This window comes from Palaemon carinicauda, chromosome 13, assembly GCF_036898095.1.
Source record: "Palaemon carinicauda isolate YSFRI2023 chromosome 13, ASM3689809v2, whole genome shotgun sequence".
In the NCBI taxonomy this organism is placed as follows: domain Eukaryota; kingdom Metazoa; phylum Arthropoda; class Malacostraca; order Decapoda; family Palaemonidae; genus Palaemon; species Palaemon carinicauda.
The window spans coordinates 19978439-20005770 of record NC_090737.1 but is presented as its reverse complement, the minus strand read 5'-3'; the positions used below and the strand labels follow the sequence as shown (position 1 = coordinate 20005770).

The following is a 27332-nucleotide window of genomic DNA, read 5'->3' as shown; positions in this document are numbered from 1 at the left end:
GGGGATTTGCCCACAAGAGCTGATTCAATCCATGATGTCAGATAATCAGCTGTTGTTTTGTTCCCCCCTCTCAAACAGTAGTCATACATCAGTTTATTTGAAGGGGAGTGCCTTCTTCTAAAGGAAATTATTCTACATGATATGAATTGACATCAATTTGGAAACGTATCCAAAATCTTAAATTAGGCACGCAACTCAATAAAAAAAAAATGTAAACAATAACAGTATCGCGGATAGAGCGCTACCCTTCAATTTTAAAACTGCAATTGCCAAACAAGCCAGATGCAAGGGATTGATTTTAGTTGAAACTTTGCTCACCCCAGGCAAGGTTTACGGGAATCAAGCGATATATGTCATGCCATTCATATATGTAATAAAATATAATTTAGGAGAGCTTACTACACCGAATGGAGGGCTATTAGGATCCAGACTACCCACTAGGTCTTTTGCCTCATAATCTAGTTGTCTTATAGAGCGACTAGGATTACTGCATTCAGGAGGTTAGCAACATAAGAGTCTGAAGTCATTAAAGAATTTGAGGTACGGCTTAAAGATTCATATTTGTAATACATAACAACTTTCAGAAACTTTACTGAAAGAAACACTAAAAACGAGACTCAACTTGGGGAGTTAGGTTAGGTTGGCAATGTTACAGGTAGGACCAGAGTTACTGTTTTAGGAGAGAATTCACTGGACTGAACTTAAGTGATGTTAAAAGCTTATGAAGCTCAATTACTATCAAAAGTTGGCTGATTGTGTGAATTGTCTAAAGGTGGAGGCTTATCATTATTGTCGTCATCCCTGCTAAAATCAACTAGCCTAGTTTCCCTGACTTTTTCCCTAAACCAACAGCATGTTCCCTTTACCGATTTGCACTGTAAACTTAGTCAGCAGTCATTTTAATAGAGGTTCTTTAGATTACAGTATTGGCTAACACAATGCACCAAGGGAATGTAGATAATGAACTTCATTAAACAATTCCCCTATACACCCCCATAGTAATTGCTAAGAAAACCAGAAGACATCTTAATGGGCAGGATCTAAAGTAGGTCTGCACAGTAGCTGGTTAATAAAGAAACCGAGGAGACAACAAGAATGGCACGTCAATTATCACTTAATGCTAGATAGCTCCTTCCTTTACCAAGTTTGTGCATTTACTGAAGAGAAGAAAATGGGAAAGTTAAAAATTTTCATGGGTAAAAGTAGATTAAAGAGTAGGCTATCTGGAGAAGAAGCAATATGAACATCAGGGGAGGATCATAGAAATAAGTAGGTCATCTAACAGTAGAGCGTACATGATAGCAGATGAACCAAAGAATGCTGGATTAAAGAGGCTCAACCAGTATTTGACCACAAGTAGGTAAAGAGCAAATATATAAAGAACTTCAAACAACTAAATTCAATTTACCTTTTTCATCATTTTATGACGATAATGCGCTACCTGCCTGTGAATAGAATACCCACTTTTAACGGACCTTAAACCTTGCTCTAGTTCATCTTGATATTGCAAAACTCTTATTTCTACCTCACGTAACTTTGCACGACGTTCCTCACTAACATCCCTGAAAGAAACATTCACTTGAGTAACACTACGTAAATTCCTGTAATGTTAATGCTATGCAAAAGATGTCAAAAGAAAGCACTCCTAGTCATTACAGGATAATGATACAACTAAAACAAGGAACTGCGCTTGAAGAATTAGTAGAAAAAAAAAGTAAACTGAACAACAAAGACAACAAAATTCATTATGCTGGCTTTCAGAGATATAACAGCAAGAACCAGACATTTCATGCTATGAAATATGTAATATTGTAAACGAATTCATTGAACATGTTAAGATATTTCAAATCATAATTGAATAATCTTTTCAAGCAACTAGGAAATTTTTTTTTTTACCCTTGCAATCTGTCAAATCCTCTAGAGTCTTCTGAGTATTCCGAGGTGTTGTCTTGTGATTGAGAATCCTCTTCAGACGAACCTCGTCTCTTCCTTTTATAATCATCATAAACAAGGGGAATACCATCGAGGTCATCGTCATCTGAAAAATTCATAATATTCTGAGTGATACAGAAACTACACATGAAATCCAAAGGATTCGGTTCTATGACACATAAATTAGTCTGCCAACAACAAACAGTGTTTTGTATGGCAATACATAATTATCTCAAACATTTAACCCTTTTACCCCCAAAGGACGTACTGGTACGTTTCACAAAACTCATCCCTTTACCCCCATAGACGTACCGGTACATCCTTGCAAAAAACTGCTATTTTTTTTTGCATATTTTTGATAATTTTTTGAGAAACCTCAGGCACTTTCCAAGAGAATGAGACCAATCTGACCTCTCTATGACGAAAATTAAGGCTGTTAGAGCAACTTAAAAAAAAATATACTGCAAAATGTGCTTGAAAAAAATAAACCCTGGGGGTTAAGGGTTGGAAATTTCCAAATAGCCTGGGGGTAAAAGGGTTAATTTATTATCTATGAATTAAGATTACCCGAGATAATAATTAAAAACAAAATATACTAAAACAGCTAAAATACTTTAATTTTCTTTAAATAATTATTTCCCATACAAACCTACCACTCACATATGGCCACAATAGAGTTCTTTAAATGTTTCCTAATCTATACTGTCGTATACAACAGAAAAAAAGAAAAATGTTGGTAGTACACACCACCTAGACTTTTTTGGGGAAAAGTCACCATATTACAATTTCAATAGAAAGGAGAAGTTGCCGAATATTCACAAGGTTATTTGGGTGCAAGTCAGGAACCAATTGTTTGGTACAAAACACATTTGTTATTGGTGGGCAAACACTTTTAGCATGTGAAGGAGATACTGTTTAGGCATAAAATTACCCTGGAATTGTACTTCAAACTGTGCGGGACAAGGGAATTAGATATAGCATAGTTTGGATGCCATCAATGAATATGGAGAAGTTACGAAGGACAACATACATTCTCTTCCTTAAAAGGTAAAACGTGGTTCACTACAAGTACAGGTCCCCACTCATACACATCTAATCATTCAAATCAAATCTATAAAACTTTACAAATGTTTATAAGCACTGCCAGGTGCCTGCATCAAAAATACAAGATACAGTACTGTACATACTTATGTTTCATGGCAACAGAAATAGGCACACCTAACTTATATTAGAATTCTTGCTAGTTCCACTTTGTCATCAGTGGAAGTAGTATAAGCTTTATCTGTGACCTGCCTTATTTAATTGGAGACTGGGTTCCTTGTTATCTGTTTCTTGAAAAGAAATGACCCCCTTTGCAAGGAATGATGACTCTAATTGGACATTGCATATCTTCATTACCCAATTGAAGAAAAGGAAGGAAATGTGAAGGGTACTACTGAACAGTCACAGTTGTCTGGTGTTTCGGTATAGGGTACAATACGTACAAACAACAACTTAACAATCGTTCGACTAACACTACCGTATGTTAACTTTTGATGACCTACGTCCATTCTGTATCAAGTGGGAAATCCAGGACATGGGTGAGATTCCAAAAGACAAATTGGCTTTAATACTTATATAAACCAGACAATCGAGTTAAACTACACAACTCAACCAATGCTCACAATACTCGTTTAAAATTTGCAACTTTCCAAGAATTCCCTACCTAGTTAAACCGTAAATACGAATGATAAAGTTTCCTCAGATGGATTAATATCCAAAACTAAGTGACAAAGAAATAATAACTAATAGCAAAGGTGATAGGTCGAGTTATAGTCTGGCAACTACTGTCCCCATGAGGACTGGGTTTATAGTACTGTAATGGCTGAATTGCAATGTTCTAGTTCTATCGTTAGGAAGCTCACACTTCATCAAGGTAAAGTAATAGCCAATGAAGTTTGGGAAGATTCAGTGAAATAATTATCTTAGAAGTAAAGTTCCTTGAACTAAGTATTTCCTTACCATGACTATTTTGGTTCATGTGTGTTACAGATCCAGAGCGGTCGTACACTGGAGTACTATCCGAGCCATTTGTGGCGGCATCATCTCCACTCTGATTGGCTTCAATCACTTCCCACTTTGAAGTAGTGACTGCCTGTAAATAAGATTAAAAACAATTGAAATAACTGATAAAAAGTGTAGTGAAAACAAATAAATACAGATAGGTTTATTACTACTTGCCTTAAAACTAACATTATCAACTAATATTCTCCAACAAAGTCATTATCATTCTCTCTACATATGAGATTTTAAATATACTATAAAACATGGCCACCAAAGATATTACCTGAGCTTGAACACGCTTTGGGCTAACACTTTCCCATTTTGAAGAGACAAATCCCGGAGCCGGTCCATTGTTCATCATCCCACCGTCCTTCAATGGGACACCGTCCACATCCTCATCCACTAAGTCACATAAAGGAAAGAAAAAAATCAAGTCATTCATTTTGTACGAATGAGCAAAAAAATTAAGAAAAATAATGTTTACGCTTGGACCTTTGAGCTAGAAAGTGACTAGCTTCACACTGCAGATGAAGTACTAACTACAGTATAGGCAACATAGCATAACACAACAAATTTCCCTAATTTGATCTGCACAGGCATGCAAAGCTTCTCTCATTGCCATTATCATCAATATCACTAACAATAGAAGCCTGTACAACTCGGATAAGCATTTTAGGGATAAATTTACAGAATATATGTTGTATAGCAAGTGCAGCTCTCTCATATAAGACTAATATCAAGTCTAGCCCCATTTTGAAAAATGACCAGTGTCTTAGGCTTTAACATTTGTATGGGATATTAAAGATATGAACTTCCTTGGCACAACTTAGCTATTCATATATCTTGTACTGTACTCAATATTATGAATATTCTAGCTCTCTTGAATATCATGCTTGTGTATGCCTTAAGCCACTACACCTTGCTCGAAGCCCTAGTCCTTTAAACATTGACCCTTCTCACGTCAATTTTCTTTGTACAGTAAATGTTATACTTTTATACAGCTCTATTCATCTACACTTATTCTTTTAAGAGCTTTCCTTTGCTTTTCTATATATCATTAGCTTCTCTTAAAACAAAGTACAATACTGTAAATACATCTTGACATGGTGAACAGTTAAAGAAGTGGAAATTGAAGAATCCTCAAGGGCTTACACACCAATGAACACAGTGCATTTCACCTTACAAACCAAAAAGGCTGCCATTGATCAACCTAAACTATCTTTTTGTCGAGGAAGGATGAAACTAAAATTGTACATTCAATCACTTGAACTTTCATGATTACTACAAATTAGTGCATTGACACCACTAAGCCACATTTCTTCTTTGAATAAGCTCACTATAGGGGTTGAAATGGGGGGTAAAACCTGAAGCCAATCTTTGTTTCAGAGGGACATCTAAACTGCAAGAGCTAAAACATAAAATGAGGAAGTGCTCCCTGACACACCTAAGTGCTCGGCGAGTTCCTGTGTATAGACCAAACCACCACTTCTGCCATATCTCTCTACAGTATTTGTTAGATTACTCGCAGTGCAATAAAGGTGTTATAGGGTGCATTTCCTTAGAATAAGGTATGCGAGGAATTCCTGTCCAACTGTACCATAAGCAAGTAAGACTACCACTAAAATGTTACAATACATACGAGGTGCGCCATCAAGGTCGTCGTCATCGTCATCCTCATAACCCATTAGGGCAGAGATGGCATCACTTTTTATAAGGGGTATCCCATCGATATCATCTCTGTCTTCTTCTTTAATAGGAATTCCATCTACATCATCCAATGGGTAACCATCTACATCCTGAGTTTTTACTGGTTCGACACACACAGTTTTCAACATCATTTCTTCTGGGAGTTCCATGTCGGGTTCCTATTGCAAAAAATATTTATCGCATTGTAAAAATGGTTCAAATTGATCTGGTGCTGAGCATTTTACTTAAAATGAAATTATGAAATTCAATTTAAAAAAACAACCTCCATAAGAAAAAAAAAATTTGGTTCTGGACATTTCAATTAAAATTCAATTCAGAATAAAATCTTTAAAAAAACACTCTTACCCTTTTAACAAGACCTAAGAACAGATTTTGAAGATGTATAAGAAATTCATGAGGATATATAGCCCATTCTTCCCATGCTCTACAGCACTGCATTATACGTTGTTTTACTTGTTCTGCTCTCAACCGTGATTCTATCAAGTTGTAAGCTGTATGAAGGCCCTCAAATATTTCTGCTAGTTTTGCTTGGAATCTGGAAAACAAAACCCAATGATTCTTAATATCACCAAAACAAAATAAATATCAAATTACACATATACCATTCTTGACTTTCATAATGCTGGTCTGAAGGGTTTGTTCTAAATTAATATCTTAAAACTTATGTAATGCATTCAATGATTGCAGAAATCATTAATGTTACAATCAGACAAACTTTCCTTTAAGAACTAGTTTCCTATATTTATAAAAAAAAAGAGAGAGAGAGAGAGAGAGAGAGAGAGAGAGAGAGAGAGAGAGAGAGAGAGAGAGAGAGAGAGAGAGAGTGTGTGTGTGTGTTGGATTTTAAATGATTACTCCACTACGGGATCGAGTCATGTGGGCTTTATAAAAATTAGGATATTCTATCCTGTATTACCAATTTTCCTTTGAAATTCCAGAAAAGCCATAAACATTACTTTCTACAGAATACGATAAAACACAATAGATGATAAGTTACCAACAAAATGTGAAAACAAAAAAGCAATATCCCAGTGATTTTAAACTAACCTTTGGACAATATTTAAAAACCTTTAAAAGTAATCTCATGAATAAACAATTACAAAAGTAGCTCTGTAGTATATACTGAATGAAAAAGGTTTAATAGCAAATACTAAGGACCCCTTTCCTCTAGCAAACCTTTTCACAAACAAAGGCTACACTGAATACTTGTACGGATAAGACATGCACAATATGGTAACTTACCCTTTTCGATAGAATGAAGCATTGGACACTTTTACACTGCAGTTGTGGAGGATGTCCGAAACAAGATATAACCTCGCTGTCTGAAAATAAGAATGTAGAAAAATATTACATCATGTGACTCCCTTAATTTTTAGTCATAGATGATAGCCAATAACTGACTTGATGGAAGCAATACTAAAAAACTGAGCAATTTGAATGAAATATCTCAAAACTTTATGCATCTAACTCTTCTTTCCAAGGTATTAATTATCAAGAATATCTCCTCCACAAGCATAATAATTCTAGAATCTATTTGGTTTGTGGGATTTCACCTGTGACATAATTCCTGTAGTAGAAAGTTACTCTTAAACAGAACAGTATTAGTTGCATTAGTTTATATCCGATACCCACTTTCTCCTAATTTTTAGTTTTCCTCAATCTAGAATTAATGTATAGAAAATACTCACAAGGTCATTAATTCAATATATATTGGAATAAATCCTAATATCCTCTTAAATACAATCCCTCCATAGATTTTTATGAGCAGCCACATTATTTTGACAATTTTAGTACATAACTAGTTTTTAATAAAAACATACATCTACAAAAATAAGAAATAAAATTGCAGAACAATAGCTTCTGTATAGATCCATTCCGCCTTCCAGGATCTTTATATGTGAGGCACGACTACTTTACACAAAGTTTCCATGTTCCATTGCATTGGCAATGAATGCCATATTGAGAGATCGTGCAAAAGGGCGAATGTCCTACCCGAGATGATAAAAGCAAACCCTGTTTTTCCTGATGTCATCTCTCATAGAAAATACATACTGGTAAGTCTGACACCACACCCCTTAACCCTTTTCTCCCTATTGGCACATATCTACAGTAACATTTATCATGCCCACTCTTCACAGACAATTTTACAATAGATACGACCCTTCTAAGAACAATCAATACTCCAGAAAAATTATCTAATGAGTTTTCCAAAAAAAATCCCCAACAGCACAAAAAAAAGGGGGGGTGGGGGGCGTATATGTACCAACATTTATTTGAAGCAAAACTTGACACTAGAAATCTTACAAGGAACATACAGAGATGCACTTATCCTAAACATATGTAGATACAGTGACTATAGCTTATGACATACAGCTCCAACTAGCAATTTAATTTTTTTAATCTCAAGTGCTGATAAAAGTATCCGTGTTTTAATATGGAATAGGTTTTAAGCTCTATATACAAAATTTCAATTTCCACGAACCCACTTACTTTTTTTGGTAATGCCGTGTCATTATTGGTTAACGCTTCAGTTATGCACTGACAAATCTCCTCAGCTGCATCAGCATGTTCAATACACCAAACCATAGCTTCTCCTACTTTTTCCCTTTCCGGCGTCAAACTTCGAATCATACACTCTAACCTCCCTCTTTGCCTGCAAATATATCAAATGGAGTTGATTAACAAAATAGTACTGAAACTATATTCCCCTTTTAGGGTTTTGATACTGTCACGCAATAGTCCTTTTCCAAACTGTGTTACTGTATACTTACGCATTTGATAATGATCCCTTTTTATTTTTATCATCTTCCTCTTCCTCTACATTGATCAACTCCTCTGGCATTCCTTGTAAAAATGGATTGAGAGGTGGAGGTTTCCAAATTGATCCACCTGAAGAAGACAAAAATCAGTTAAAATGTTCATTAACTTGGTGAAAGCAAACACTAGGTAGTTTCTAATTAAGCTAATGAACCTTAGGTCTATCTTCTTGTAGGATAGTTCAAATTGTAATTATACGCCTATCTAAAGAAACTTCCGATTCAGTATTATAAAAATTTTCATTACATATTCAGTCTAAACTAGACAATGAAGTCACTTTATTTCTCAATAAAAGCAGGCATGATGACAATAATGACTGCATGCATCCCTTTACCCTTTGTCCCAACTTTTAAAATATTTCTCTTATTTTTTACCACCTTTTTATAGTATGGAAGGGGACCTTATTGAAGGTCTATTACAATAATAGATAATAATAAGTCCTGGTCCTCATACACATAAAAATGTTGTCCTTTGACTTACATCCTCTCTCGTTAGATACCCTATATCAACTTTAATTAAACCGAGTACTTGGCAGTATTAACAAATGGATGAGCAAATAAGCCTGCTCATCAAGTTATTTGGGTTTCATTCCTTGTTTACTCAAATTCTGGGAACAAAAAAGGGGGAGAAAGTTGGGAAAAAATACAAATGGGTACCCTAAACAAAGATGGAATTTTGCAATAAAGTATTCTATTAATTCAATTTTATATTCAACTTTTTTTGTCAAGATTAGGTGAACATGGAGGGCAGGTAAGCGGGGACATGCAACTTATTTGTTAAGCAAAACGAAAGAAATAAAACTTAAAAGGAATGGGTTTTGCAGACGTGCAAGAAGTGAAGAAAACAACAATGGAGGAGTTATAAGCCTTTGCTTTCAGTAGTTACAGTGTAAACCTCAAAACTGAAATATTGTAAGATTCTGGTTTTCTTTCAGGTATCCCCTCGTATTTGTAAGCAATAGGTTTATAATTTAAAAAGAAAAATAATCTTAATACAAAAATACCATGATAAAAAACCATTACTTATTGAGCTGTACCTCATTCAAGGTGTAAAGTCACACCCCTAAAATGTCCAACTCAAATTTTTACTTAAAATTTCAAGACAAATCCTTAACACCTGAGCAAAAAGTAAACAAATATTACCAATTGATCTTGTCAGGTTAAAAAAAGTTACTAGAGACTTAAAATCTTTAAAAATATCGTACCATTGAACATTCTGAAGGGTCTTGTTGACCACCGACTTGGTGAATCTCCTTGAAGGATCGAAAATAGTTTCCATCTGTAATACACATGCGCTGGACTCTGATTTTCAAACAAGAACCTGGAAATTATACAAGAACAATTAATCAAACTTGCCCGAAACGATAAATTTATAGCATAATACATGAAGGTAAATGGAATAATTCAGACTAACCCCTTTAAATTATTGTGGCTCTTTCAGTAGAAAGAGGAAAAAACATACATTACCAAGATTTTTGGCACTGAATCCAACAAAACAATTACCCTCACATTATAAAAAATCCCTCCCAAAGTTATAAAAAAATATGAACATGCTACAGATAAGGATTTGTATAAAAAAGGTACACAGTGTGGGTTGTCAGCAAGAAAAAGAGATAGGCCATCTAAGGTCTACAATAATAAACTTACTTAATACCATAGACTTGCCTTTAGCATCTTGTTAACAACCCATTTCAAACTAAAAATTTTAACAAATAGAATCTTCAAAATTTTTTCCGAAATACTGTACCAATTTATTACCTAATCACTTATTTTACCTAAGTGTGTTTCTACCAAAATAAAGAATTTAAACCAAAAATAATTAAATTTGCTTGATAAATCAAACAAGCTGTATCTAAACATATCACCATCAGCCACTATAGATAAGGCCCCAATATCTTGATAAGCAGGATTCTTCAAGATAATGCTTAGCGAATACAGTGTTGGTACGCAACCAGGCTACTGGTAAAACCCTCTCCAAAGAAAGAATCCTGCAAAAATTAAGAGCTGTATCTGTCTTCCATCAGACTAAAATCCAACTCCTTGACAGCCTCCGTGACATATCTTTTAACGAGAGAAAATTGCATATTTGGGCAGAGGAAAACTTGAAATCTTGATTCCGCTAAAAAAAAAAAAAGGAAACATTACCCCTACTGTTTGTAGTCTTTGACTAAATAATTTTTAACAGCTCACTAGACAAAGAAACCTATTCCCTGACGCAATACTTCCTTTTCCAAAGGTTAAATTTCAGAGAATTGTGGTACTTTCAAGCTTAACAAAATTCTTGAACTTAAAATTATTCAAGATTTCAACAAAAATGAGCTACACCACAGTCCACACTCGATAATACCACCTGTCCATTGATAAGAACTTAATTACTGTGCTCCAGTGCAATTTCAAATTCAGATAGTAATCTTAATTTTACAATCATTTAAAGGTTTGTACCTCGGTGACTTGAGAAACATTTCCCACATGGAGATAAGGAAATATGATAATAAAAGCTTAAATATTTAAAGTCTCAGCCTTTCACAGCTGGACTGTATTGGAATAAACCTAAACTGAGCAGTTACACATAATAGCACCTGGGATTACAAGTTTAGTTTATTCTAGAAGCAGGGTTGTAACAAAATTTGCGTATTCTATAAAAAATTTTCCCATAAGAAAAAAATTCACTAGAAAAAATTTCAAGTCCATGAATACACTCATTTCTAAAGATTTTGTAACTAATAACTAAACAGTTTATAACCCATAACATCAGAAATTTAAACAAGTCAATAATTCAGAATGAAAAATAAAAATACTGTAACTAACAAATTGACTAGCACTTTACCTTTGAGAAGTGTTGTGGTTATTGTGAGGGGAGACAAGTGGAGGATGGGGGGGATAGCTTGGAAGGAGATCTCCATCCATGAGCAATTCTGGTAACATTTCAGGAGTTTTCTCTCCTGAACAACATTCATTACCACCAACTTGATCTCTAATTTTGGCTTTATGGACAATTCATCATCTTTCTCTTACACTTTTATGCTCAATTTTGACAACGAACCCATCTAGAGACAAAACTGCTTTTGTAGTGTTCTTCCAAATACATTCATGAAATTGGGGTACAAATCTCGTCAATACGACACGTACACCATGTGGGTTAAGCATAGGAACCACGTGGTTTGTTTTGTGCTAGTCTCGTTAGTAATTGTCCATAAAAAATGCCATTACGGTGCACAAAATTTTCTTACAGACCAATGCGATACTCGACCGATTTAAAATTTTTATGCTCGTATCCCAATTTGCTCGTACAGTACTCAAAGTTACTTGTAACTGTACAGTACATAAAACCTTGTTACATAATTGTACCCTAATTATTTTACCCATGGTAAGCAACCATGTGGTCTCCTATACAATTCATGGCAACTTAATTCATGCTGAACGAAAAAAAATTCTATGGACGGCTGAACTCACCTGAATTCCGGATTATTTATCTCTCTATTCATGATCATTGCCTCAAAGATAGGTCCTTCACGTATAATGAACTCTATAGTACGATGTATAAGCTGCAACAGCGATCTATTGAAAAAGAGAATTAAAGTTTGGTTATGTACAGCAATAATATTCTACAGTATACACATTTATATATAAATACACGTAATTATCAACACTATGGCATAAAAACTATGAATTACAAGTAGTAGCCAAAATGAGCTGTCAAATGTATCCTTGATAAACTGTACTGGTCAGTTTAATAACTTTTTTAGTTAAATAGTTTTGTCAAATGGTTATACAGTTACAGAATTTCTCATCTAAAAGTTAAACAACCAACAGTGCCTTCATAAAGCCATTTTGGGTAGTACTATAATTCGTACAAGATACAAATGTTCATCTTCAGTGCTGAAAAATAATAGATTGAACTCATATCACATACAATACAAAATTCAGTGGCAGTGTTATTTCAAAAGTTTATATAATATATTTCCTACTAAAATTCTTTTCTTTTTTCAAGTGTAGCTGAAGTGCTTTAAAATAAAATCGTAATATAACAACAACATTTTATAATGTGTGCAGCACATTAAAAAAAATTCCAATCAAGAAACCTTATCAAATTAATGCATTAAAAAAACAGGCTGACAATATATGAACAAAATCTACAAGAACCTATTACATAATTTTCATTCTTTTTCTGTCTGCAACAAATGCCTGCTAACATCACATTTCATAAAGGAAATACAGCACTCTCAAGACATAAGCACTGACTAAATTGTATTACCTTCATTATGATGTTAGCACGATTTGCCGGCCTGTAACATCCAACTCAAAATTTACATATTTTAAGTGTCCTGCAACCAATGCTCAACCTAAGATTCTCTCTACAATTTGAAAAGAATACAAAACAAGGACAAAATCAAGAGTTTTACCTGTTAGATGAATAGAAGAACATGGCATATTCTTCATGGCACAAATAAAGATGGGAAAGCTGATAGTTTTATATATTCTATATAAATCATCTTGGGAGTTCTTACGTTTCACATTAGACAGGTTATTGAAGAATTGTACTATTATCACATGGGAACCAAAATTTCCTCTTTTGTACCTAGCTCTGTTGCTAAGAGGGGCCCTCACAAATATAGGCCATGAGAGAGCCGAGACCCCATGAGACACATGTCCATCAAGTTCACTAGAAAAGTTCACTGCATCAGTTTGCACTAGCTGGAAGTCTTTTAGGAGTCCCAAACTCTGACCAACAGCTGCTGCTGTACCCGGATGAAGCCCTCAACCGCCATAGAAGACAGCCCGCTGAAGCTGTGGGATAGAGTTGTAACCCTGAAGCCCCCCTATATGTCTGCTATCCCTGCTGTAAAAGATTTTTTAAATGTTGCTCTAAATTGCAACAAAATTCGCAGTTAAAAGAAGCTGTCGATGCCGCTGAAGAAACTTCACGGTGACAAGACTGGCCCTCAAAATGGCAAAGGAAAACCGCCACGCACAACGAACAGCTGTATGGGATAGACGGTTTGTGGGGCACCCACATTATATTTCGGAGCATCATCCACAAAATGGAGGAAAAAAAATGTGCACCTATAAAAAAATGGTTAACCAATTAGAAATAATGAGTAATAATAAAATACTGCTACTTTTAAAAACTTAACTTTATTCTTCTTCCTGCAACCGATGCTGCTTCCGCTTGTCATCATCTTTGGCAACTGAAAAGTGATCTTCATAGCATAAATAAAACATCCCCCAATCCATTAGTCTAGTTTAATTAACCCTACCAGCTGCCTGTTCAAGAAAAAAATCCTTACCTTATTCTCATGAGAAGCATTAAACTTTTCAATTACCATTTGGACACACAAAAAAAAAAAAAAACTTGGTAAGAACCCAGCCTTAAAGCATGGGGTTGTCCATACAGCAAAAGCCTTCCAGTTGAACTTATGAGGCAGCTGGTAAGGTACATTGGAACAGACTTACCAGTGGGCAGGGAAGTCGGAAGAAGTGGTAAACAAACTAAGACGGGTTCTCTCTTTACCTTTCTGTTGGGATAACCACTTTGACAACAGCCCTTTGTAAAATCTGTAGGAATAGAGCAGCAACAAAGATAACAGATGGGTTGGTCTTTTTTTCTATAAACAATCATATTAATCTTTAATTGCCCTTCTCTCATGTTTGTCCTACCCCATGTGATTAAAAAAAAGTTAAATTTCTAGCAAGATAAAAGATAAAAATTCTGGCTGTTAGTAGTTTAAAAAGTATTTCTAATAATTTATTACTAGTGAATGCCAAACATGAGGAGGACTGAAGCCTAATTATATGAATAGCAAGGCATTCAAGTACCAAATTGAAATTACAAAAACTTAAGAATATAAAAAAAACAATGTATCATTCTCCCCATTAACCCCAAAAAGGAAATCAGTAACAAAATATAAGGACTGTATCAGCAAACTGAAAAGAGGGAGGTATCCATATAATGAATTATTATCCAACAGAACAATCACTGCTAAGTATTATATGATTTCAACTTTGATGAAATTAAATCAATATAGCAAAACAGTAAATATTCATGTGATCTATAAACCTCAACATATACACTTCTCAACCCAAGACAACATAGTGCATGCAAAGTTGTCGGGTAATACCTTGTCCAACTCCAGCTTGGACTCGTCGGCTGGGAATGCTGATCCGACTGGCGGCACCTGCGGAGGACAAAGAGTACACTCTAAGAAAGGTTCAAGGCAGGAACCACTAACTGGGTTCAATTATAGGTAGGCTAAACTTGGAAGGACCAATATTCATCTGCCCAAAATAAGCAACTTCATCAAATAAAATACTAGCACAATTGTGGTTATACCACCCACTCTTCAAAATCTTTAATATTTTCCTCAGTGTTAACACCAATGAACAAGTTTGTTTACTATACTTGAAGTGGAATTACCCTTTACTACAATGGACCAAAACATAAAAGAAACCAAGCATATATTGATTTACTGGCTTGCAAAATACTAATTTGGTCATTAACCGACTTGCTATACGTAGGAAATAAAACACTGAATACCAATGAAGCAAATATAAAAAGAACTTATTTCCAGCCAAATAAGAAAGCTGTAACTAAACAAGATATATCTAGACTATTGCTTTAATAGCCTTAAACCACTACCTATTCCTGATGTTTACATATTCAATAATATTTTGTTAACTTATGAATCTGTTATATTACTTGTTTATACAGTACTTTGTTTCCTAGCTCTTCTTCATCTGTTCACAACCTTATCTAATTCCCAAAAAATTTCCTCACATAAATTTAGATTATGAATTCTCATGCAATGTACAACTCTATACGCAGTTTTACAATAACTTCATCAATAATAAACGTCATATTGTACTTGTACTACTGGATTTTGTTCCTTGCATGATTCTTTTGAAAAATTAAATATCAAGCACATTTCAACTTGTCATGGATATTTAGGATTTTATTCATAGTTGTTATATTTCAAGGATAATTGGATTAATAAGTTTTTAGATAGATATAACATAAAATACCACATACTTTTTTTTTCTATTTTACAAAGCTACTTACAGTGTGATTTTTGCAGGACCCTTCATTAAATAAGTCTCCAATATGACAGGAAACATGGCATTTAATACTGAAACACATAACAACCATAATTACCTTATCTCTGTCTCTTTTATCCGGCTGAGCGTTGAATGGTAATCCAGAAGGGGGCGGGGGTAAAGTAAGTTCAACTAAAGCAGGGGGAATGTATATCGGGTGTAAAGGAATCGGAACGGCCTTTCCCCAACCAAGCTTCATTTCAAAACCATCAATATCCTTACCTGAAAATAAAAAGCAACAGGAACTATTAATGTTTATGCAAACAATTAAAGTATCATTATTTGATGTAATTAATGTTTATGCAAGCAATTACAGTATTACTATCATATGTGAACATGATAATTTCTATATCATACCTACCAGATTCAATTCAATTTAGGGATTAAAAAATTGCAGACTATAGTAATAGAAAGTTAAATTTTTTAAAAGGCAAATATTTAAGCTTGGTACCCAAATAGGAGGAAAAAGGATAACAAAATAAAAGTGCTTGGGGTGGTTAAAGGTACAATAGCGAGGAACTTTTCAAATTAACAGTAAATTTAAATAAATATTCATCAAACTAGCACTGGACAACTATCCTGGTACACATGCAGATTACACATTGAACAGAATAACTCCACAAGGGGCATTACTCAAGTCATAGTCAAATACCAGATCTTACCATTAAGGGCAGCTAATGCTCTCTCTCCGTCTTTACGATTCATAAATGCAACAAAACCACAATTACGACCACGGTTTCTCTCATCGTCAGTGCGTGGCCACATAATCTTGATTGAGGCTAGTGGCCCATATCTTCCAAAGAGTTCCATCAACCTCTGCTCTGTAATCTGTTGGTAAAAATAAAATTATTTTTCCCCTTCATGAGTTATGAATTGGCGTAAAGATCATAACCTAAAATTCATACATTGAAGAAATATCTATTCCCATACATTTTACCGCCACAACTAATAGTAAACTGTCTTCTAAACTCTCACTGCATCAAATCTGAAAAACTAGAAAAAAAGAATGATGCTCTCCTCTCATTCTATATTAAAACTAGAGGAGCTCTCGGTAGAGCACAAACCTTGGCTGTGGCAGCTATTTCCCGACCCTTTGCTTAACCTTGACATTAATCTGTATTAATTGGCGTGGATTTTCTTACCCTCAAATATGAACCAAGTTTTAAGTTTCTGTGACAATGATGTCCAAACTTATGGCAGATTAAATGAATTGGACTATTTGCTTGACCGTGACCTTGGACTTCCAAAATTTAATAATATTCAGCTTTTTACATAATAGGGGCGAAAAAATAACCTTCCAACTTCATTGACGGATGTAATAACCTCAGTGTGCATGTTCCATGCTGTTTTGTGAACAACAACATTATTTCTCTCATATCAAAAGAAAAAAGGAAAAATATAGCTTACAACAACCTATCTATTCAAATGGAAGGTGTATGGTTAAGCTGAAATTATTTGTATGGCCTATAGCCGTAATATACATTTCTAAAAATTAAATAGTATTCAATGATTTACTCTTGACAGCATGCTCAACTTCTGGAGCAAGGCATTACTTGCTATCATCATAACTTGCATGAAGAACCAGCAACAAAGCAAAAACAAACAGAAATTGGATAATTCAAATACACAAAGAACCGAAGCAGTCTGATAGGAGACAAAAATTAACAAATTTAAAATAAACAGAAAATTGCATGTGATACAATACAGTATTCAATAAAAAGAAAGGCTTACACTTAACAACTAGTATGGTCTATTATTTGTGCATTTTAAATTTCAAGCAACAAGTAACGATTAAAATTAAACCTTTCCTTTAAATATTTACAAAAGAGCCTTGATGTCCCTCCCCCTGAAAGATACAGACTAGGCCCCTTAATCTAAAATCAATACTCTCCCGATTGGGCATGATACTACCACTTTCCACTAGGGTTTGAAAACATGTCTGCCTTAGTTCTAGTTAACTATTATTCTACGAGAGGGAAAAAGCTCATACACAAACACATTCTTACCACTATCTGTAGGAGGTGAGCAAGAAACTAATTAATTTCATAAAGTATAACTTTAATCAATAAGAATTGACTTTCAATACATCTCTAAGTATTGAAATAACCTTTATACAGCATTAAAAATTGCTTATATTTCCATCATCATAAGTTCTTTGACTATTCCCACACTTTGCAGAAAGGTGGAATGAAGGTAATATAAAAGAGGTTTGACACCTTCTAATCTAAAGAAAGGTTAAGTTATCCCATGTATAGACTTAAAATCCATCATATGCACTGGCTTCCAGACCATTCTTGGTCGTATGAAGCACATCCACCTACACACTGAAAGAACTGTGCACCCTTCCTTAATTCTCCACTACAGTCCAAATACTATATGTTCTACACCACCACTGGGTACAGTACAATTCTAAAAATTCCTAAAAAGTCTCATCCTAATTACTAGTATTTATAACAAACTAAGGTACGGTAAAGGTAAGTATTCCTGAGTAAAAATAAAACCCAACTGCCCTCTTCTACATTACAGTATAATAAATTTGTCCTCATGCAGTAGCCAAGTTTGAGCCATGTCTGTACTGCTTTTGGAGGAAGATCGGGTGGAGGGTCAAGGGTGATATAGGCTTGAATGTAGAGTGAACAAGCTGCTCAAGATGAAGATTAAGTGGAGGAACATGGGTGACAAAGGCTTGGTTGCAGATTGAACATGCTACAGTAGGGTCCCGAATTATGCGAGAATTTGGTCGATTAATGACCTCGTGTAAATGGAAATTCGCGAATTTCGAAACACACAACTAACAGAAATAATTCCATTGTGGCCATGGCAACCAGCAATTTGCCTATTCAAATGTGTTTACTACCCATTTCCAATACTTTCTTTGTACTATACTGTATTTCTTTATAATATCAAATTGTTTTTGTAAATAAATAAAACATTTAATATACTTTAAAGTTCTAATAACTTGAAAAATGGTTAAAATTACAACCAGGATAGGTGTAAACACCATATATTTCCCGTTATAACACAACCCCAAAATACAGACAAATTTTAATGTTTGTCATATCTATTGTATAATACAACTGGTGAATAGCAAAACCATCACTCTATAGACTAGCTTTTGTTGTATGATTAAAAATCCAGAATTATCAAAATAAAGGCGATTTTATATCATGCGTTTCCTATACACGCTAAAAAGCACAATAGAAAACGACAACCAATGTTTTGTTTACGTTTATCTCTGATCACAACGAAGAAACAGACGCATTTATACATCTGTGTTTTTGAATTGACAGCAATTTTACCAAGTATAGATTATATGTTGAATTTGTTATTACCAATGTTCTAATTATTTTTTATTAGAACTTTCAAATAAATGAAATGAATGCCATTTATGAAATGTTTTTCTTTATGATGCCGCCTGAAACGGAAACCTTCCATTTGTTTACGCTCCATCTTCGATCATAATAAACAAACGAATGCATTAAACACACATGATCTAAGTCATAACTAATGATATTACAAACATTTAGTAAACATTATGTTATTACAAATATTTTACTTACCGTATCCATATAAATTCCTAAATTCGTAGCAAAGCTGGAAATTTTTTTTTCCTTATGCGTTTAATCCACAATAGCAAACTGCCGCTAATGACAGAGTGATAACTTACGATAATTCTAAACTGTTACGAAAGATAATTGTCCTTTCCATATCCAAAATACTTTTCCTAACTTCAGTTATAAGTCAACTTGTACCCACCTCAATTATGGATCCATATGCAAAAAAGGTAAAAGAAGAAAGTACTAGGCCTATTTTTAAAGTCACCGAACAATTAGGTTACCGCTATAACGTTCGATGTGAGAGAGAGAGAGAGAGAGAGAGAGAGAGAGAGAGAGAGAGAGAGAGAGAGAGAGAGAGAGAGAGAGAGAGAGAGAGAGAGAGAGAGAGAGAGAGAGAGAGAGAGAGAGAGGGGATGGTTTTAAAGTACTAAACAATAAATATGATAGGTTATAACACATTGGTGTTTATGTAATATTAACTGTATAGATGGTTTGAATAAGTTAAGAAATGGTGTAAACAATTCTTTGTTATTGTATTCGCGCGGAAGCTACAGTAGACATCAGCTGATGTGATCACAGCCAAAAGTAAAACAAAAATAAGTTAGCAATACTCGATTTTTAAAACACACCCGAAATTTAACAACATAAGTACATGTTTTATTATAGCGCAATTGACATTTAAAGAGTAAAAATTTTCTGGAATAGAATGGTGTTTCCTAAAAAATAGTGGTTTGCGGACGAAATCGGTTACCGTATTTTAAGCTATGATTGAAATGGATGTATACACGGTATAATTTTTTCGTTTTGTATTTAATTGACACTTCAAGAAAACCGATTTTGGTTTCTTCATCTATTTGTAAGTATTGTATAACGAGAGAGAGAGAGAGAGAGAGAGAGAGAGAGAGAGAGAGAGAGAGAGAGAGAGAGAGAGAGAGAGAGAGAGAGAGAGAGAGATATTATGACGCAGAAGGTTACAGACCTAGAACAGGGGAGGATGAAGGTGGGGGGAGTTATGAGATAGGCTGGGTGGACTCGCAGGGGAGACGGGGGAAGGGGGGATTTGGTTGCCAGTGGCTAAAATTAGATTCTGGAAGACGGTAAAGGGAAAAACGAATCCCATCGAATAAACAGAATAAGGAAAGGGAATAAGATCCAGAGGAATAATAGATATAATGGAATGAAAATGACTAGATGGTGTTAGTTGTGATAAGAATAATTTAGATATTTGAAATAAGAGTGTCTGAGGAGGTATAGAAGGAATTCGTGATAAATATAGAGGAATATCAAAGGATACAGTTAGTTTGCATTAAAGGGTTTGTTATCGTTTTATCGGCAGTGAATAGCCTAAACTTCGGTAACGAGTCGTCAATATTTTGTCATATTTTAAACAGTATACATTTGATTTGCAAACATTGGTTTTGTAGAGTAGACGGTAAAATAAAATCTAGAGAGAGAGAGAGAGATGTTTGATGGCAGAAATCTCTCTCTCTCTCTCTCTCTCTCTCTCTCTCTCTCTCTCTCTCTCTCTCTCTCTCTCTCTCTCTCTCTAGATTTTATTTTACCGTCTACTCTACAAAACCAATGTTTGCAAATCAAATGTATAGCCTACTGTTTAAAATATGACAAAATATTGACGACTCGTTACCGAAGTTTAGGCTATTCACTGCCGATAAACGAACCCAGTCTACTCGTGAAAACCTTGAACGCCCAGAGGGAAAAATAAGGCTTTTAAATATACTGTACTAAACAAAAATAATGCTTTAATATACCATCATTAACACTACCATTACAATTATCGTAAGGTTGGAGAAAGATAAAGATTGCCGAGAACGTAACCACATTTCTGTTTAAATTTTGTCAGCTGGACTCGCACAGTTAACAGTTGATTTCATTGTTGATGTGGAATTTTATCCTTAAATAGGCTATTCATTATGAAATTATGTTAATGAAATGTAATGTTAATATTGTTTTGTAACATTTATTATAAATCACCGTATTTAGGGCTACCAATATACTTAAAAAGACTATAGATTTGATACATTTTGTAGTGCTTGACTCGCGAACTTTGAACAGCCTCGTGGATACAGAAAATTTATTTTTGAAAAATAGCGATCGTGGAAAAGGGGAATCGTGTAATTCGAAACACCCGCTTAATTCGGGGACCCTACTGTACTTAAGATATTCTTGAGCCTGGAGTCCCTCACTGGCATTGAACACACCTTGTACGAGCAGATAATCATTTAACAACTTCCTTTCTTTTGAATACAAAGCACACCACAGCTTCAACAAATTTGGCTGACATAACTAAAGATCGTTAACCTAACTTAGGAAAACCAACCACAAGTATAAAAGTGAGGGAGCCAAACCTATCTGGAGAACTAAGAGGAATGACTATCTAGAAATAAGGTACCCATGCATTCACCCAGACCACCATTTTTGGAGATGACATTCTGAAATGGCTTGGGAGCATTAGTGATAGGGAGAGCTTTGATATTTTTTAGATTAAAGGGCTGAATCAGTCCTTTCCAGAAGAGGATCAACAATGAACTTCATACATTTCATTATTGTTAAAGGACCTGGTTTTATTGAACCGAATGTGATCATTCTGAACTTTGAGCCTCATCATTTTAGTTCCTGTCTTTTTATGAGTGACTGAAGTTTAGAACAATGGTGATGAGTAAAGCTGTTTGGAGTATGCTACACTCTCCCTTCACATAAAAGATATGTATGTTTACTGTGGTTACATAGGTTTGTATACATCTTTCTTTCTATAATACTTTGTGTTATCAAAGGTATGTTATTTCTATGAAAATTCCAAAATGTTTACATTGCCTCTCTTGAAGCTAATTTACTAAAAGTGTTAAGAGAAGAAAATAAAGAACTGGACAAATAAATGGTATCTACTTGAGTAATACCAACTTGCACTTAATCTTAAAAAAAATTTGTTAAAATTGTAAAATCCTGAATATCGCATATTAAGAGAACATTGTATCACTTATTCCAGTCAGTAGCTTGGTAACATGGACTTGATAAAAACTAATTATCGATAAGTCCGTTATCCTTGAAAGGTGCTTTAGATAAAATTCTATGGCTGTTAAATACTAACAATGGTGATTGGATAACAGTGCAGTTCAGAGTGAGCACGGATATGGGAAATGCAGTTATGCGAGACAATTACTGCGTAAGCAGGAATCTAGGGGTTCATGTCTTATATACAGTTTATTTACTATTCACTGATTTGTTTCCGCACAGAGCTACTTTCACTGTTGGAGCCCCTTAAGCACAGCATTCTCCTTTTCTAACTAGGGTTGTAACTTGACTAGTAATATTATTATTTAAAAAGTAGTGTAAATATTTGTGGATTTTTAACATTCACTGGAATCGCTGTAATTTAACTAGCTAAATGTTAGGCAATGTCTGGACTATGCCAATTAAGGTTGTTGTTTTGGACCGTTAAATTTTAGTCATTCTGGCAGTCAGGTGACAGAGAGCAAATGCAAGAGATGTAAGCCTTAAATATATTAAACATCATGAAAATTATAAAAAAAAAATTACTTGCTTCATCCTCCAATAGTTCAATTAATTACCTAATAAACAAACCTACATTATCACTGGCCATGTCAATACTTTGCGAGGCAAACCAACAATATTGCTTGTTTTTTGCAATAGTCATTGGTGCCCGGGAAACCCCCCGCCTACTATTAATGCTTTTTGCTTTTTACATTACTTCAGATTAACCCTTCAATTTTCAACTCTCATTCATGAGAAAATAATCTGCTCCAGCTTTGGGGGTCAAGATTAGTACTGTAACAGCAATAAAAAAAAAAAAAAAAATGGTTTCAATATTAACAACTAAAATGCTTAAATAAAAACAGCAATATAACAAACCTTTGGGCTCAAGTTTCCCAAGTATAGATTAGTAGTTGTAGGGTCACCAGGATCAAAGCTTCCCAATCTTTGCATCATCTGTTGGGCAAAAGCATTACACATTAGTCACTAAAAACTTTTAAGGACAAATAAATTTCCATTACTTTGCTTTAAGAGTCAACCATTGCAAACAGTTTCAACTCCTTCAATAACTATAACATCACTACCACAGTGAGAGGGAACTTGACACGCCAAATTCCTCAAAATTTGTACACTACGTATAATATAGTGTATCAGAGGATTTTCAAGTACAGATCCTCTAGGATATAGAAAATACAGTAGTCTAAATATTGTTGGTATAATACAACAGTAATTATACCTGCAGTACTGTAAATGCTAAGTAAACCATGAGTCAAATACTTGCTATAATGGTTTATTCTTATATGTTCATTCCACAGTTTCAAATCTGAATCTCAAGAACAGACAGTAACCTTCTGTATTAATCCACACTCATCAATAAAGCATAAATTTTCTGTACGCATCCATACTTGTTAATAAGACATAACATATACAACCCACAACTGGATTTGATTTAAAGACCAAATCTCAGTCAAGTCGTTTTCCTTCTCTGACATCTCACAAAAACATATATAAATCATTTTGCATCAGATAATGATGATAAACTTGGCAATTGACATTATATATTCCTTATGCACTAAATGACCTCTCTATCTACGACCAGGCAGTGTCTGGTGGCAAACAAAGTTACCAGAACACAGGGAAGTGGCACTGAGCATAGATGTCACAAGAACACAATGAAACCAACCTCTCTCTCCTCTCTCTCTCTCTCTCTCTCTCGAGAGAGAGAGAGAGAGAGAGAGAGAGAGAGAGAGAGAGATGAGAGAGAGAGAGAGAGAGAGAGAGAGAGAGAGAGAGAGGAGAGAGAGAGAGAGAGAGAGAGAGAGGAGGAGAGAGAGAGAGAGAGAGAGAGAGAGAGAGAGAGGAGAGAGAGAGAGGAGAGGAGAGAGAGAGAGAGAGAGAGAGGAGAGAGAGAGAGAGAGAGAGAGAGAGAGAATACTCTAATACCGTAATTTCGTAACCATCTTGTAGTAAAATTGTTACATGACCAGTTCTCCTGAAGTGTAGCACTTTCAAAGGTGTTTACTTAATTTTAATCTTTCTGCCTACCATGTTATCAGACTACACTGGACTATACAGTACAACCACCTTATTTCCGAGCCTAAAGTTTCAATCCAGTACCTGCGAGTAGACATAGTGTTTTCAACTTTACCAACCCGTCTTTGCCTGTTGAAAGAGTAGAGAGACCATGGGGGCCTAAAGCTAAATCTAGCATCACTGTTTGTCAGATTTATGCCTTTGATTTCTGCGTTCCCGACGTCATTACCACTCATTCTTCCTGCCACACAACAATGCCCACTTGCTTGGTTACACCCAAGAGGACTTGTCTGCATCATAGATTGATCTATTTACCAAACTAGCATTCTATCAGTATAAAAAAAAAAAATTCAATGAGAATAAACCTTTTTATCCATTCAAAATGACCACAGATATAACCATCTTATCTACCTCATTTACTCTTCTGTTATTTATCTTTCAATATTTATTTTTTGCTTCTTTAATATTAGGCTTCCGTCCTTAACGGGGAAATTTTTACAAATATCACTTCTAATTCTATAACAAAAATTTAGATAGGAAGAGGCTACACCATACACAGTTTGTTACTTTTTTTAAATTCATGTATTTATGAAAAAAATTTAGCTTTTCATTTATCTTTTTAGATCTTTTAAGTAGAGAAGAAATGTCTATTGTCTGTGAAGTTATTCTTTTTATTCTATGTAACATTTAACTACAATTAAATAGTACTTTTTAGTGTTTTTTTTTTTAATATTGGAAGAGGTAGAATTTGAATAAAAAAAAAAAAAAAAAAAAACAGACTTCTCTCAATTCAAGTAAAATTTGGGGCAATGGCTTTTTATTATACACACTATCAATAAGACTACCCCTCCCATTACCTTATGTTGTGGATCCCCTTTCTGTAATTCGCTTCCATATAACCACTTAGAGAAAACGTCAGAACTTATTTAAAATAATTCTAAAAATATAAAACCATAAACTATGCTGTAATTATAAAATGAAATAAAGATAACAAAAAAAAAAAAAAGAGAATCGGCTAATTACTTCTTCCTAACCCAAGTGTTAAAAAGAGTATGGTTTTATAATTTTAGTTGCAAGAAATACACATTGTTTGTTTGCTCAGCGACGATCAATCGAGGACAAACAAACTTACCCATACCAAGAAATCCAGGAATCTTCGGTTCTGGAGCCTCAAAACGACTAGTTTTTCCAGACTCCCGAGTTTGATACATATTCTTAATCCGATGCCTTTCCGCTCTTTCTTCCTGTATGCTGTAAAAGAAAACACAAACATTAATACAGATACAGAGCACTAACTATTATAGTCCCAAACATCTTTAAACTTAAAGCACATGCACGTAACATCGGATCATCTGGCACTCATCAAAGAGGAAACACTGTGAACTTTGGCTAAAATGTTAGGTTACATACAAAAATGAAAAAAATAAAAATAAATAAAAACATATATCTTCAGGTAAATTTAATGATAAAGCGCTATATAATGTAGACAAGAGCCTAATTAAAAAAAATAATATCTTTAACTTTGTTTCATAAACATGGTGATTACCAACCTTACAACCATACAATAACTATATACTCAATTTGACTGGTACTACAAGTTTAGTACTCTCTAATCTTAGTGCAGGGTAATCAATGTAATATTGCAGGATACAAGAACCAAATCTGATATAATACATAAAATTTTCTATAATAATTGGATTTCTGATACAGACCAACATCATCTACTGAACAGAAGTCTTCTAATCAAAACTATCATCAATAAAAGAAATTGATGAGTTCTCCCAAGAAAAACAATTTTTATGGCATCTACTTACATTTTTAATTCCTCTTTAAATAGCTCTAGATTGCTTTTCTTCTTTTCTTTCTCTTTCTTCTTGCCTGGCCTATCGGGCTTATCCCGGTCCGCCCTAGGTGATGTCGATGCATATTGAGCTGCTTTCTCCGCACTTGAAAACTTTTCAGCTAATTCTGCAAGTTTTGATGTAGGTTTATATAATTTTCCCTTCTCTTTTGTATCCTCCTCTGAAATGATCAATTTCATCATTAGGAAATTTAGAAAGCACTTCCTCAGAAAACTGACACAGAGAAGGGCATAACATTTTAAAATCAGAAGGAAAACAAAGTGTAAAACAGCATGTAAGATTAATGCTTTATATGAATTAAGCTACATTCTTTCAATGATTTTTTTCATATCTATTAAAGAGGTAAAGCTTCACATAATTATTATTATTATTACTTGCTTAGCTATAACCCTAGTTGGAAAAGCAGGATGCTATAAGCCCAGAGGCTCCAACAGGGAAAACAGCTCAGTGTGGAAAGGAAACAAGAAAAAAATAAAATTCTTAAGAAGTGTAACATTAAAATATATATCTCCTATATAAACCACAAAAACTTTAACAAAACATGTGGAAGAGAAACAAGACAGAACAGCGTGCCTGAGTGTACCCTCAAGCAAGAAAACTCTAACCCAAGACAGTGCAAGACCATGGTACAGAGGTTACAGCACTACCCAAGACTAGAGAACAATGGTTTGATTTTAGAGTGTCCTTCTCCTAGAAGAGCTGCTTACCATAGCTAAAGCATCTTTTCTACCCTTAACAAGAGGAAAGTGGCCACTGAACAATTATACTGTACTGTAGTTCAGTAACCCTTTGGGTGAAGAATTGTTTGGTAATCTCAGTGTTGTCAGGTGTATGATGACAAGAGGAGAATAAGTAAAGAATAGACCAGACTGTTTGCTGTGTGAGTGTAGGCAAAGGGAAAATGAACCATAACCAAAGAGAAGGATCCAATGTAGTACTGTACTGTCAAAAGACCGCATAACTCTCTACTATAAATTCAATGGCAAAAGCAACTGTAGTTGTAAGATCTAACTTTATATTCCTCAAAAATAAATTATGCACAGTCTTGCAGACAGTAACCCTTTGAGCACTAACACTTAACATTAAAAAAACAAAAACTGGCATTCAAGCACAAGGCCCTTTTTAGGGCAATTTACAAATCATCTTAGAACAAAAGATATTGTAGATAAGGACTCTATAAATGATTTTAATCAAATACAGTATCTGACAACAATTCATTATCTATAAATGATTTTATTGATTTTACAACACTTTCAAATGTAAATAAGAAAAACTTAACT

General features: G+C 34.5%; 1 protein-coding gene across 1 annotated transcript in view; it reads right to left on the bottom strand.

Annotated features, from left to right (window-relative positions):
• Window positions 1–27332, bottom strand: part of LOC137652204 (U2 snRNP-associated SURP motif-containing protein) — a 52077-nt gene that overhangs the window by 21093 nt on the left and 3652 nt on the right. The window contains exons 4-21 of the mRNA XM_068385426.1: window positions 26005–26212; window positions 25319–25441; window positions 23036–23102; window positions 16253–16418; window positions 15649–15812; window positions 14618–14674; window positions 14011–14054; window positions 11952–12056; window positions 9704–9819; window positions 8454–8571; window positions 8173–8335; window positions 6925–7004; window positions 6028–6217; window positions 5615–5840; window positions 4259–4377; window positions 3934–4066; window positions 1897–2038; window positions 1409–1562 (exon numbers count right to left, since the gene is read on the bottom strand). Of these exons, the coding sequence (XP_068241527.1) occupies window positions 1409–1562; window positions 1897–2038; window positions 3934–4066; window positions 4259–4377; window positions 5615–5840; window positions 6028–6217; window positions 6925–7004; window positions 8173–8335; window positions 8454–8571; window positions 9704–9819; window positions 11952–12056; window positions 14011–14054; window positions 14618–14674; window positions 15649–15812; window positions 16253–16418; window positions 23036–23102; window positions 25319–25441; window positions 26005–26212 (2375 nt within the window). The remainder of the gene's footprint in view (window positions 1–1408; window positions 1563–1896; window positions 2039–3933; window positions 4067–4258; window positions 4378–5614; window positions 5841–6027; window positions 6218–6924; window positions 7005–8172; window positions 8336–8453; window positions 8572–9703; window positions 9820–11951; window positions 12057–14010; window positions 14055–14617; window positions 14675–15648; window positions 15813–16252; window positions 16419–23035; window positions 23103–25318; window positions 25442–26004; window positions 26213–27332) is intronic.